The sequence below is a fragment of the Argopecten irradians genome, chromosome 1 (assembly GCF_041381155.1).
Source record: "Argopecten irradians isolate NY chromosome 1, Ai_NY, whole genome shotgun sequence".
Classification (NCBI taxonomy): domain Eukaryota; kingdom Metazoa; phylum Mollusca; class Bivalvia; order Pectinida; family Pectinidae; genus Argopecten; species Argopecten irradians.
Window position 1 is genome coordinate 52,236,324 of NC_091134.1, and position 12,629 is coordinate 52,248,952.

The 12,629-nt window shown below is 35.1% G+C and overlaps 1 protein-coding gene across 1 annotated transcript in view; it reads right to left on the reverse strand.

Annotated features, from left to right (window-relative positions):
- Window positions 1-1,616: 1,616 nt before the first annotated feature.
- LOC138310731 (uncharacterized) overlaps window positions 1,617-12,629 on the reverse strand; it is a 59,297-nt gene continuing 48,284 nt past the window's right edge. The window contains exons 2-3 of the mRNA XM_069252073.1: window positions 5,503-5,724; window positions 1,617-2,499 (exon numbers count right to left, since the gene is read on the reverse strand). Of these exons, the coding sequence (XP_069108174.1) occupies window positions 2,335-2,499; window positions 5,503-5,724 (387 nt within the window). The 3' untranslated portion in view covers window positions 1,617-2,334. The remainder of the gene's footprint in view (window positions 2,500-5,502; window positions 5,725-12,629) is intronic.

The following is a 12,629-nucleotide window of genomic DNA, read 5'->3' on the forward strand; positions in this document are numbered from 1 at the left end:
CTGGTGATCATCTTCTTTTCATTAACAGGGAGTCTGAACCAGACATCCACCAGGTCCTTAACAAGTCAGATCACTGAACTATCCTCATTAAAGATTATACAGGTTATTAGGGGAAATACACAACCGTCCATATATAGTATACAAATATAAAATGTAACATAATATCAGTCAAATACATCTCAAACTCGTTATATAGCCACACAGCTTAACGTTGTAGACTTTGTCTACCATAGACACAAACTCGCACACAAAACATATATACAGACACGCAAACACAAGTCCTGTATAGACATTTATATCACAAAGTATATGAAGCAAGTTTCATCCTTGTTGCTTAGGTTTGTAATACCTTCTACAGTAATGCAACATTAAATAGAAGTTTTTTTTACTTTGTTGGAGAATTTGAGAAGAAGGAAAGTGGATGCCACTGATCTGATGTCCGTAGGATTTACAAGAGGCCATAAGATATTCAATTTACGTGGTCAAGATACAAAACAGGATAACATAGCCAAGATTAAAAGAAGGACCCAAAGTTGAAGCAATGGTGGGGACTGTTGCCAATTAGAGCCGAGAGACACATTTTAGTTTAACTTGGAGAACAGAGCTATATCAAATGATAAACACACCTTGTCCACCCTTTCCAATATATTCACGTGATCAGTCTGTCCACGACACATATTATAAAAGTATGGCATTTTTTCTAAGACACATATTCTAAACACGTGTCCACTCCTTCTATTGACATATATTATTCACGCGTCCACTCTTTCTAAGACACATATTCACGCGTCCACACTTTCTGAAAACACATATTATACATCAATTCTTTCAATCATATAAATGATATCTCTGAAAAGATATGCCTTTAGAAAAGCCAGGACACCACAAAAAGATTCAAGTACATTCAAGCATTTACTATTATAAACCGCGAACATTATTGCCCGCGAAAAAAAGGTTAGTTAACAGTATACAATATATGTATTCACAGTCTCACACATACAAAGTAAATGTGGTGTATATCTTAATACATTTTGAGGTTAAACTCCCTGCAATGCATTCAATTTCTTGCTTCATGACAATTATCTACTATGGACTAGTTACCCAGCTGTCTTCATAATGATATGCACTCGCACACCGTGTAGTACTATTTCAGCAATAGGAGACAATTTAAAACTGACATGATCCTCAAATATGAGCTACAAACTTAGCATACGTCGAACGTCAGACATGAATCTGTTAGAATGTAATTTGTATTTGACAGTTGTAAAATTGATAAATTTTGATCCTTTCTTGGTCATCTTAATAGGGTTGTAATTTTTAACTTTTCACATGAACGGTCTTTCACTGCATGCAGCCAAAATATTTTACCCATACCTGTACACAGCACGCTCCACGAAGTATGATACAGAAAAAGACATTCGCCTGTACGCGAGCACATACTGATGGAAATTAATTAATGTTGTATGTGATACGCTGCTATTTCCATTAAACACATTGACCTCTCGTTCATGTTGATATGTACATTGAAATATGACATGAAGTCACAGCGAATGATAGGTCAGTGTGCGTACTGACAGATAAATTACAGTAAAAACATTATTTTCGCGTTGGATTTACTTTCGCTAATTTCCCGACCTAAATGAATTCGCGAAAGTTTATCTCCGCGAAATAAATTCTTCACCTTTTATATCGATAGAAAATTCCATTGATTTTTTATGCCCGCAAACTTGTTTTGTAATGGAAATCGGGAAATTTAATAGCCACGAAAGAGAGTTGATTTACAGTATAAACTTATCTTGTTCCATAGCTATGGAATAAAGTGGACAAGATCGTGATTTGATTGTTTTATGAAAGAAACCCTAAACACCAATTACGGTGATAATCAGTTAATCACCAGCGCTAACATTTAAATCTGGATATTGTACAAAATGGTCATGGTTGAGTGAATGGTCCAAGGGAAAGTTGATAATTATCTTTGGTGATCGAATCATGCAAATATAGATACAATAATGTAATTGCTTTACAGCTTGCCTGTACGTGCTTTGACGGCATTATTTCATTCTCAAAAAATACCTTTCGGTGATAATCAGACTTCAATAGGATATTCATTGAGTTCTTGTCGGAGTTATTCCTCTTTATTCGAAAAAGTTGATTAGCAGGAATATTGAAAGAGTTGCCTCTCTTCTGACGATAATATTGATTTCATTCATCACTTTGATGTATGTGTGCGGCCATTGCATGCTTCCCTGACAGAGGATGACGTTTCTTTATGAATACATAACGTCACACAATGTTAGAAGTATTGCCAATCATTATAAACGTATTAGTCCTTTTCTAAGTTCGTACACACGTTATCTGTAAGGCGGAGTCCATAGAGTTTGCTGTGACATTAAATTTGAAGCCTTGACAACAGAACCGCGGGCCGTATATCATGTCCGTCTTGTTTGTGGTGAACACGACGTCGCCTTGGTTAGCACATTTAGTTACATGCTGGTTTGTCTGTAACACACAAAAATATCTGGTTAGTAGGGGGGTGGGGGAATATATTGATATATTTATTGTCATTTTACATGTACTCAGATTTGTTTAAATACATGTCGCGCAAAACTTATGGATATTGGCATTCGAAAAAAATGATATGATTTTACTACCAAATTGTATGAATTATTGGTTAATTAAAACTAGCTGATCTGTTTCGCTTCTAAGATTTTGTTTTGGAATCTCAAATGACGATTTTTGGCATGTTTGACCAAAGATATCTCAATCCATTTAAGTTGAATTACAAGTCATAAAAATCCACAAAAGAATTAAAAAAAGTCAGATGAAACTGTATCCATTTGAGTTACTGGGAGAAAAGGCAAAGAAAAAAAGGCATTTCATCTTCACGCAATTCCTATTCAGACATTTCTTGGATAATTAAGCCTTGATATTCTGACGTCACACGCACTACAACTGGTTTTCCCTATCGGGATCTATATAAAATTAGAGAACAATACGTGTTAAATGAGAACAGTACACTGCGGGATGGTATCCTAGCAACAACAGTGACGCGCCAGACGTCGTGGGCTGACTCCATTACGTTGGGGAGATTTTACCGGAAATACTAAATAAAACCGTCAGAATGGTTTATATTACGGACATTAAGGCAGGTTTTTCTGTGAGGTGATATCCCATATGTAATGGGACAGATGACTGGTCTATTCTCACCACTCAGGCCAGGCTATTAAGTTGCATTTGTGTTGGTGTCATTTTCCGCACATTCCTTTAATGTAATAGTTTATACAGACTTCTAGTTTCAAAAGATGTAATAATTTCTGACCCATAGGAAGTTTACGGTTTCTGTTATTTATAAGTGCGAATTAGGATAATGCATATATAACTTAAGACCTATTTCTTATATTGTTTCTCAATGTTTTACACACGTTGAAATATGTAATAGTGCTTAAATCTCTTCAGCGATTAGTGCTTAAATCTCTTCAGCGATTTGATTTTCCTGTTGTTGTACAATCCTTATAAATATGGTTGAATACATGGTAATATAATAAAATCAGCAAACTTTTTTCTCGCCAGGCACTAGGACATGAGTAGACTGGTCACAAGTCTCTAGAATATTAAAAAAAATCAATAGAATTTGGCTTGATTATTTTTGTATCTACTACATGCCTGATTCTAGAGTTTTAAACTAGGGGGAGGTAATCTAGTAAAGAACTCTGCTGAGAAAGTCTTCTCAGCAACTTTGGGTCTGGTGGCCAGTCTAGGACATAAGCTGTCCTCTAAGAATCGTATGGCTTCAAAGATTTATGACGAAACTACTACTAACACATTCTTGCACAATGCTATTTTCCCCGACAAACAATTGAGCAATGGTCGATATTGGACTGTCAGAAATGTTTGCGGGTTTATATAAAACTTTCCGGGGTGTTAAGCAGTTGTGTAGCAATAATGCATGACGACTGGTTACAAGTACGCAGGCCTCTGTGTAGCATAACTAATATTTGGTGGCTAGCTCTAATCCATGTTAATACACCTGTATATTCTGGTCTTAAGTCACGGGTCATGAGTGATACTTGATACATGTATATATTGATATATTATATAATCATGCCACCTTCTCCCTTTCCTGGGACAACAATGAGTGCAGTAGACATAGCGATATTGATAATTTACTTTATCGCTGCGTCATACACTTGTTTTCCATTTAATAATGAGCTCCAGCTGGAACGATATTGGTTACGAAATAGCTTTCATAATCAAATGATATTTGCTTTATTTTGGCGTCTGCGTTTTCAAATGGAATTGACACTGACATCTACAAATCTTGTAATCTACTAGGAATCTGTGCTACAGTAACGGGTAGTTACTGTCAAATAAATCCTTACATCAGTAACAAATATTGATTTTTGTATTGGTAGTAAAAGTACATTAACTAATTTCTCTTTTACAATGCACGCATCAGCACCGACCCCGTAATCAGCTAGGAGTGTTCCATTTGTCATGTATATTTTTGTCGGAATATGATTTCAACTCAGTTGCCAAAACCAATAAAATAACATATAAATAAGTGTATTTTGGAAGCATTAATTTGTTAAATAATCTTTACTTAATCTACATTATCTGCCAGTTTGACATTCACTTGTCATGTTCCCATTCCATGAGATAGATTAATATTTCAACGACTTTTTATTTGCTAAGAGAACAGATATCTTCGCTTTATCACTTCAGATCTAATGCATGGGCATATCAGGGGGCACAATACGGCTAACAAAGAACAGACAGAACAATGTATTCCATCTAAATAACAAATTTTAGTTTTACTTCTCGTTTGTTAAAAGAAACATTCAGAAGAATAGTTTTAACCTTATGTGGTCGGGATGTACATTGATATAAACATATTTTATTTGCACGTTATACACAAATGGGATTACACACAAGTTGTAAACTTAAAATCCGTCTTTCTCTCGTATGTATGAGTTACCAAGTAAGGAGATCATCGTTAACATTATTCGTTGCATACACCGCTGTGTTGATTGATGCGATTTAATTAGCTAAATAGAAACGTTATCCGGTCATTGAAAAATTAACGGCAACCTGTCCTATTGAACAAAGGAGTATAAAGTTGTTGAATCGTTAGTTACCATGTAAGTCTAAAAGATGAATGACAATTATACCTACCTACAAAAGTTACAAAAATTGGAGATCATGATACATAGTTGATAACAACTTATCTGAACAACGAAATACGAAATTTATAGCAGCTTCAGCTACAGTACAATGACATACGAAAACAAGTGGAGCTTTAGCTACAGAACATCGAAATATGAAAATAAATAACAGCTTTACCTACCGTATATGGAAATGCGAAATTAATAGCAACTTTAACTACAGTCTCTCATAGAGTGCATTACGGTCTTCAAATGACTGTGGAAACCGCAATGAACCCTGGGAGAGATTACTTTAACTACAGTAAAACGAAATACGAAAACAAAGAACAGCTTTACCTACCGTACAACGAAATACGAAATTAAGAGCAGCGTTGATGGGAATGGCAGCTACAGATTCATTCTCATCACAGCATAACATGGAGGCACATGGCATTTTGTCAGGTCGGTCCGAGGCGTACCCCAGCGTTCCATTACAGCACCTTGGTGGCCTTCTTCCCCCGGACCCTAGGTCATCAAAATCATCTGCATCGTCCCGACCCCGGAAACCCCTTTGTTCGTATGTCTGTAACATGAAAACAATTATCATTGAATTCTACCTTAATTTTACTTTGGAACTTAATGTCATCACAAATTAAAACATCTACCACTAAAACTGTAGGAGTATTAATGATTTGTTTGTTTGATTAATTAACGTCCTATTCATAGCCAAGATCATGTAAGGACGGCCTCCCATGTATGTGGTTTGTAGCGCGTATGAAGTGTGCGGTGCGTGTTTTGGGAGACTGCGGTATATTCGTGTTGTGTCTTATCGTATGGTGGAACTATTAACCTTTTTATAGTGCTGTATCACTGAAACATAATATCGGAGACACCAAGCAAAACATCACATTATCACATTATACTGACAACGGCGAAACCAATTGTCTTACTCCCTGTATAAACTGAGCGCTAAGCTGGAGCAGAAACCTCGGCCAGGGGACAGAACGCAGAGCCTACCTCACAGAGGTGAACGTTCAACTGAAAGCCAAAAGTGAGGTGATGTTGAGGGATACGTTAGGAAGAATAAAGTCAAATTAGGAAGAAAAGAAAAGATAAGATCCTAAATTTAGTCACTAAATAGGAGCAACAGCTACAATTCTAACGCCATATATAGATACCTACTGGTTTGTGCATAACGTATTTAAATTGTTCTACAATGTTTTGACAGAGTTTAGGGTTGAATATGATATGCTGAACCAGAGGACAAAAGCGTTGCCTTAGACCTAAGTTTTAATATGAACTCACATTAGCCGCAATCAATGTTATACCCTAGTGTTGTTGATTTCTTAAAGAGCCAATTGCTTCATACACTGTAAAACATTTCTATAGGCGCATGATTTATTGAGTTACAAAAAAAAAATCAAAATTATTCTCAAAATCATTTCCTATGAAACTTTTCAATATGTATCAAGTATCCAGGCTCAGTACAAGGTATTTTTTCCATCCTTGTATTTCTAAATATCACAAATGATAGGAAATAACAGTTGATGGGGTATACTTGCTTCTCAAAAGTTCATCTCATGCTTGATGAGAGGTTATCATATTCCTCTGTGGTACCAGATGATCGAGGACATTTTCAATATTTGTTACAGAGAAATTGGAAGCCATAAAATGGCGCCAGCGTTTTCAAATGTCCGTCTATCAATCTGCATATATTAATATCTAATAGTTATGTTTCCTTATGAAATGTCAGTTTGGCGACTACCTGTGAATTATCTCTCCTTTTCACATATAGACTCAGACAAATAACAATGAATTATATATGCAACAAACATGCTTTATCAATATGTTTGCGGAAATTATGGCAGATTCAAATGTTATCTCTGCCACTTCCGAATACCATTAGAAAAGCATCATATTGGTGTAGCACTGCAAATGCTTTACTGATGAAGACCTTCATGTCAGATATGGTTTATGCTGTTATTGCTTTTACACGCTCGCAAGCGGAAGCTGATTCTCCTAGACCCCGGATGAGCTTCAGGAACCCCGGATGTATAAAGAGGTCAAGCTGGCGGGCAGGCCTAATGGCATGATTTATAATGGTCTTATGATTGCAGTGACAATTCCATCAGAAACATTCCGGGTCCATTTAGGGGCAGACGTCCCGCTGGGACCCAATAAGACCATTTAATCCACATTTCTCCTTACTTAGCAATAAATAACTGTTTCACATCTTCCAAGCCGGAGACTTCTCTGATCTCAAGCTCTTTAGCGCGGCTGTTGATAGGTTTTGTTGTACAATTGGCACATCGACAGCAATAAAGGTTTGGCATACTTCGGAACAGTATAAATGTCACGTTCCTTTTTACTTTGACGTTTTATTGATATGAATGAGTGATTTTAATGATTCAAATTTGTTGGAGCGTTTTACTTTTTCATGTTAGAACAATTGGTGTATGAATGCAGCGACGTAGAGACGAAATGAAATTTGTTTGATTTATTCTGTCTGAACTCCGCAATATAATCATACGTAAAATGTGTGTTCCGTGGGTTACAGGTATATGCAAATAGTGGTGATGCATTCTATTTTACAGAAACCAAGATTTATATTTTTTAAAGTATGAATCCACATCAAGTTTAATTCTTATGACAGCGATATATGGATAACAGAAAAAAATACTTGTTGATAAATATAAGAAATCATTTATTAGTGATTTTTAGAAGCAATGTCTATTTCTTGTTCAAAAGCGAAGATCTTTCGTTTTTTTTAGATATACATCGTGGTTTTTACATCGTGGTTTCTTTTTTTATCAAATATTCTCGTTGGCGTTGCCGAAGAAACAAAACGACTTTACCGGTGCATGGTTCTATAATATTTTTATAATGAAAGATTCACCAAAACTGTGCAGATTTTCTATTTATATTTTGCCTTTTTTCACTGAGTTCAATTTTTTTTATTTAGAGTCATTTTGCTTTTTATCATGTTTGTGCACAGATTCTAAGTTATGCATAGACTAGGCAAATAATAACAATACAAAAGAGAGTCTGTCAGATTCTTGCAATATTCAAATATTGAATTTGCCCTGCAATGTCTTATTGTCAAGACAATTTCCGTGTTTGTGATTAGTATGACTTTATTTTTTTGTATTGTTTTCATATTGTCACGTCATTGGAAGTCATTGGCCGTATCTGCTAATGATTAATGTTAGCTGCCAACGAATTTTTGAAAATGTTATTGATACTAAACGATTATGAAAATAAAAACAATTTGAATTGAAAAAAGCTTAGAATAAACAACAAACGCGCTATACATACCGCAGTTGAAATGTTATATGAACATTATGTTGTTTAATACAGAAGTAAAGCATAATATTATCCGAACAGGAAGTTATATTCAAAAGCGATCGGTCGAATCCATTGCCAAGGACTGTCCCTGCGCGGCGTTTCCTACTAGTTAAGTGTCTCGCCTTCTTTAACATCGAGTCATTGTTGACTACACTGTAATAGTTTCACTTGAGCTGTAGAAAGCGGTGCCGTTATTTAATGGGTGTCATTTGTGAAAACCGAGCTATTTAAACATTTAAATTTAAAGGCTTGAGATCTAAAACCTTTTTACAAGTCTGACAGTTACAGTACATAGACAATCCGAGTAGTTGGAAATTATGGACTGAAATAGACATAAAAAAGTGACACTCACTAAATATTTGATAGGTGGTTTTTGAAAGATGGACCAAGTCCACAATACTGTAAACCAACTTATTTTCGCGTGCGATTTATTTTCGCGAATTTTGCGATCAAGGTAAATTCGTGAACGTTTATCTCCGCTAATTGATTTCTAAGATAATTCTTACACAATTAAATTCAAATATATCCCAATTCAATTTTAAATCCGCGACATTTGAAAAAAATGATATGGAGCTCGCGAAATTTAGTAACCGCGAAAGAAAGATGGTTTTTAGTATTAAGGAAATTGCTTAAATCTTGCCATTTTTGGTAGTATTTACTCGTTAAGAGAATTTTTTTTCCAATTGTTTGAGTTATAATTTATAATTAGAACGAAAGGAAATGAGCATTACACTAATTGGTTGTAAACGATAATTACCTAATTAAAACGTTATAATTATATAATATCGTCATTTATACTTATTAACTAAGGTTTTAATTGATAGCCACTTCTGTGTTGTGTGAACAGTCCCTCCCCAAACACAGTATCGTACACGGCCATTTTTCTTAAGACGGAAGCAATGCTTTGGTATTTCATCACTCGCAAATTCCATTGGAATTCCTAATTTAATTGTTGGCCCCGACATCCTCATTAATATAATTTTGCATGTCGGGGAAATCCCCAGATGGGACAAGGATGGGAAGACGTTGTCCTTGTCACAAATAATTAACATTTAAAAAAATACGTGCTTTAATGATCGCCATCGAAGGTTCAAGGTCAGGTTAGTGCTATAATACTTTGTTATCTTACGATATACGATGGAAAAAATCTCCGCATAGAATAAAGATGTGTTATTTTATTGCAGGTATGAAATATATTGTTTTCATTATTTTTTTATTACATGAGCCAAAATAAAAACCTATATTACGAGGAATAAATGTCATCTGCCAATGCGAAAAAATTAGGTAGCTCTATCTAAGTCGTAACTTAATCAGGATTTAATCTTAATTTAGTATAGCACTGGGATCGCCCATAACCTTCAGATACGCATGGTTCTAACAAAATGGTACTGCGTATTTAAAATTAAATTGTGTGTATACATTCTTTTTTGAAAAGTATCAAATTATTTTGTGAATTGAAAGCACGAAATATCCAAGACATGCTTCGCTATCAACACATCAGGTATTTTCAAGGAGTGTTTCAAATTGGATCAATACTTTTATCTCGGTTATCAGTAAATATCACCATTGTTTATATGTATTGTTATGTAGGAAAACGCATTAATACGACAGTGTGTACGCCTGATACACACTGGGCGACATTTCTAGGTTTTATTTATCTCCGTTATGACGTGGAAACAGTTTTAGCTAAGATGGTATTAACTGTATAATAATGTCATTCAAACTAGTTCAGACATAATCGTTAAAACTCAAATGATATGAAAATTATATCGATATCGACATATACCATGAAGTACGTGTGAATGATTGTGAATATGGATTTGCAACTTTTATCCAGAACAGATCAGAAATAACATTGAAAAGGAGAATATTCTAGACACATTTTAAATCAATATTTGGTTATTAAAAATAATTAAAAAAATACCAGTTCTTTTCATTTTGAAAAAAAAACAACACAAGGGAATAAAAAACAAGAACAACTAAAAATAAAACAAAACCTTGGAAATGTTGTGTCTTAATGACATAATAAAGCACGAGCAATCTGGTTGCCTACGCTTTTTATTGTTTTGTCATATCATTCAATTCTACTACCGGCAAGGTCTTTTAAATCCAATTGAAAAAATCTTTAGTATGAAATATCGCGCTCCGAATGCCGATAAATTGTCGAAGAAGGTCACGAGATTAACAATATATTAAGTTTTACGACACGTTGTTTGAAAGTATGCCCGCCATGAAAATTCTATTTGTTTTGTTACCGTACATGCTGTTTTAGTTAAAACATTTTTTATGAGAAGAAGTAATGGTATTGGTCTGAAAGAAGGTGATAGAGTACAGAACAATGGCATAATACTACTAGTTTGATATTCCTTAGCTTGGCTGTGGAAATGCGCTAGGGAAATATCTGATTCTCCGGAGGAGGGGGCTTCAAAAGAAAATACTTTAATTTTGAAAGATGCTGTATCATATTTCATTTGAATAAGCGTTTAAAGATATAGTTTTGATGTTCATGGTTTTCTGAAATATAGCATAAACATCCTTTAAAGGTACCAGTGACGATAACATCCTAATCGAATGCACCAATAGCTCCCTATTGTGTATATCCAGCCAAAATACGAATGATATTTGACACATTTGATAAGTACATTGCCTCTATTGGAAGTGAGTTTTAAGTACAAAATCGATATACAAAATATATGTATGAAAACATTTGATTGCGATAGAAACTTCTTTAAAAAAGATTTATCAAACTTTAAATCAACCAATCAAATGTTTGCAATAGTCATAAGATTTCATAAGTACCGATAGCCGCAGTACTTCGTCCTTGGTCGTTTGCTTCACTTTCGACAAAATATGGACGTCTATGTTCGTTTGTTTCCAAGTGATTAAGCTTCCTCGCAATTAAGTTATTTCCTATTCTGTGAAGACTTATTAACAAGTTGCCAATGCCATTCTTGTTAAAAAAATCCGTTACAATGAGCACATGATCGCCCACAACGTGACGAGTCGTCCGTATTCTAACAATCTAAATAACATTGATCACGTTTGTATTTCTTATTTAGTTACAACCAAAACTCAAATTTGTATCAACTAATTCATTTGATTGCATCGTAACACAAAGCAGGGCCAGTATTTCCCTAATCGTTGACATTCAAGGAATAGTGGCCGTGTCCTATTGACAGCAGATGCAGATATGATGGGCCCTTATCGTGTTGTCGCTGCCTACGGGACGCTGGGTCACGTTACCATCACAACACTAGGATAGTAACCATGGTTATCGGTCCTCCTGGGACACAAGTTAGCGTCACAGTCACTGAGGATAGATCCGTAACCTTTGCAACAGAAAAGAGGGGTGCACTTGGGATACTAAACCAACTTTATGGTCGTAAACCTATTTCCAATGTAGTTAACTCATGAAACCAAGGATAAGAGTAGAATTGAAAGCTTCCAGGCCTTATCAATGTGCATTGGGATTACAGAACTCTTCCTGGTCGGGAGGTAATAAAATGTAAACGGACGTGCATGTTAGTCCTGGTTTTGTGGTGTGTATACTGTATGCAACGTTAATTGGCTGAAAGGCTTGTCTCTGTCTTTAAGATACAACACAGCTTATCAAGGATTCATTCAGATCAGTTGTTTTCAGGAGAAACACTTGCTTTTATCTTTCAACTACTCCAATATTTTAAACCTATGTGGTATCTGTTGATGCTTACAAGAAAATGTTTTCACTATATCACAAAAAAGTTTATATAACAATGCAATGCAATAAAATATCAATTTTCATTATCTAGGTTAGCTGGTTTCTGGGGGCACTCTACCCTTTAGTGGGCATGATAAATGGTTAAACGTTTTAAATGTATTTATAAAAAACGGAATTTGCATTTGAGATTTCAGTTTAGATGAATGCATAATAAATTTATCCAATTAGCCTTAATTTTTTTCATCTGATTTTCAACAGGCAGTGTCGGTTACAAAGGATTGATCAAACCCAAAGCTACAGTGGTGTTTTGAGTTTAAATGCAAACCTATTTAAAATAGCGATCTGTTACAGTTATATTGTCTCCGGTATGAGGTGAATATTTCTATTTGTCAGCCCTCGGCTGTTATCCCCTTCGTCAATGCGGCGAAAGATCTTTAGGTGCTTTG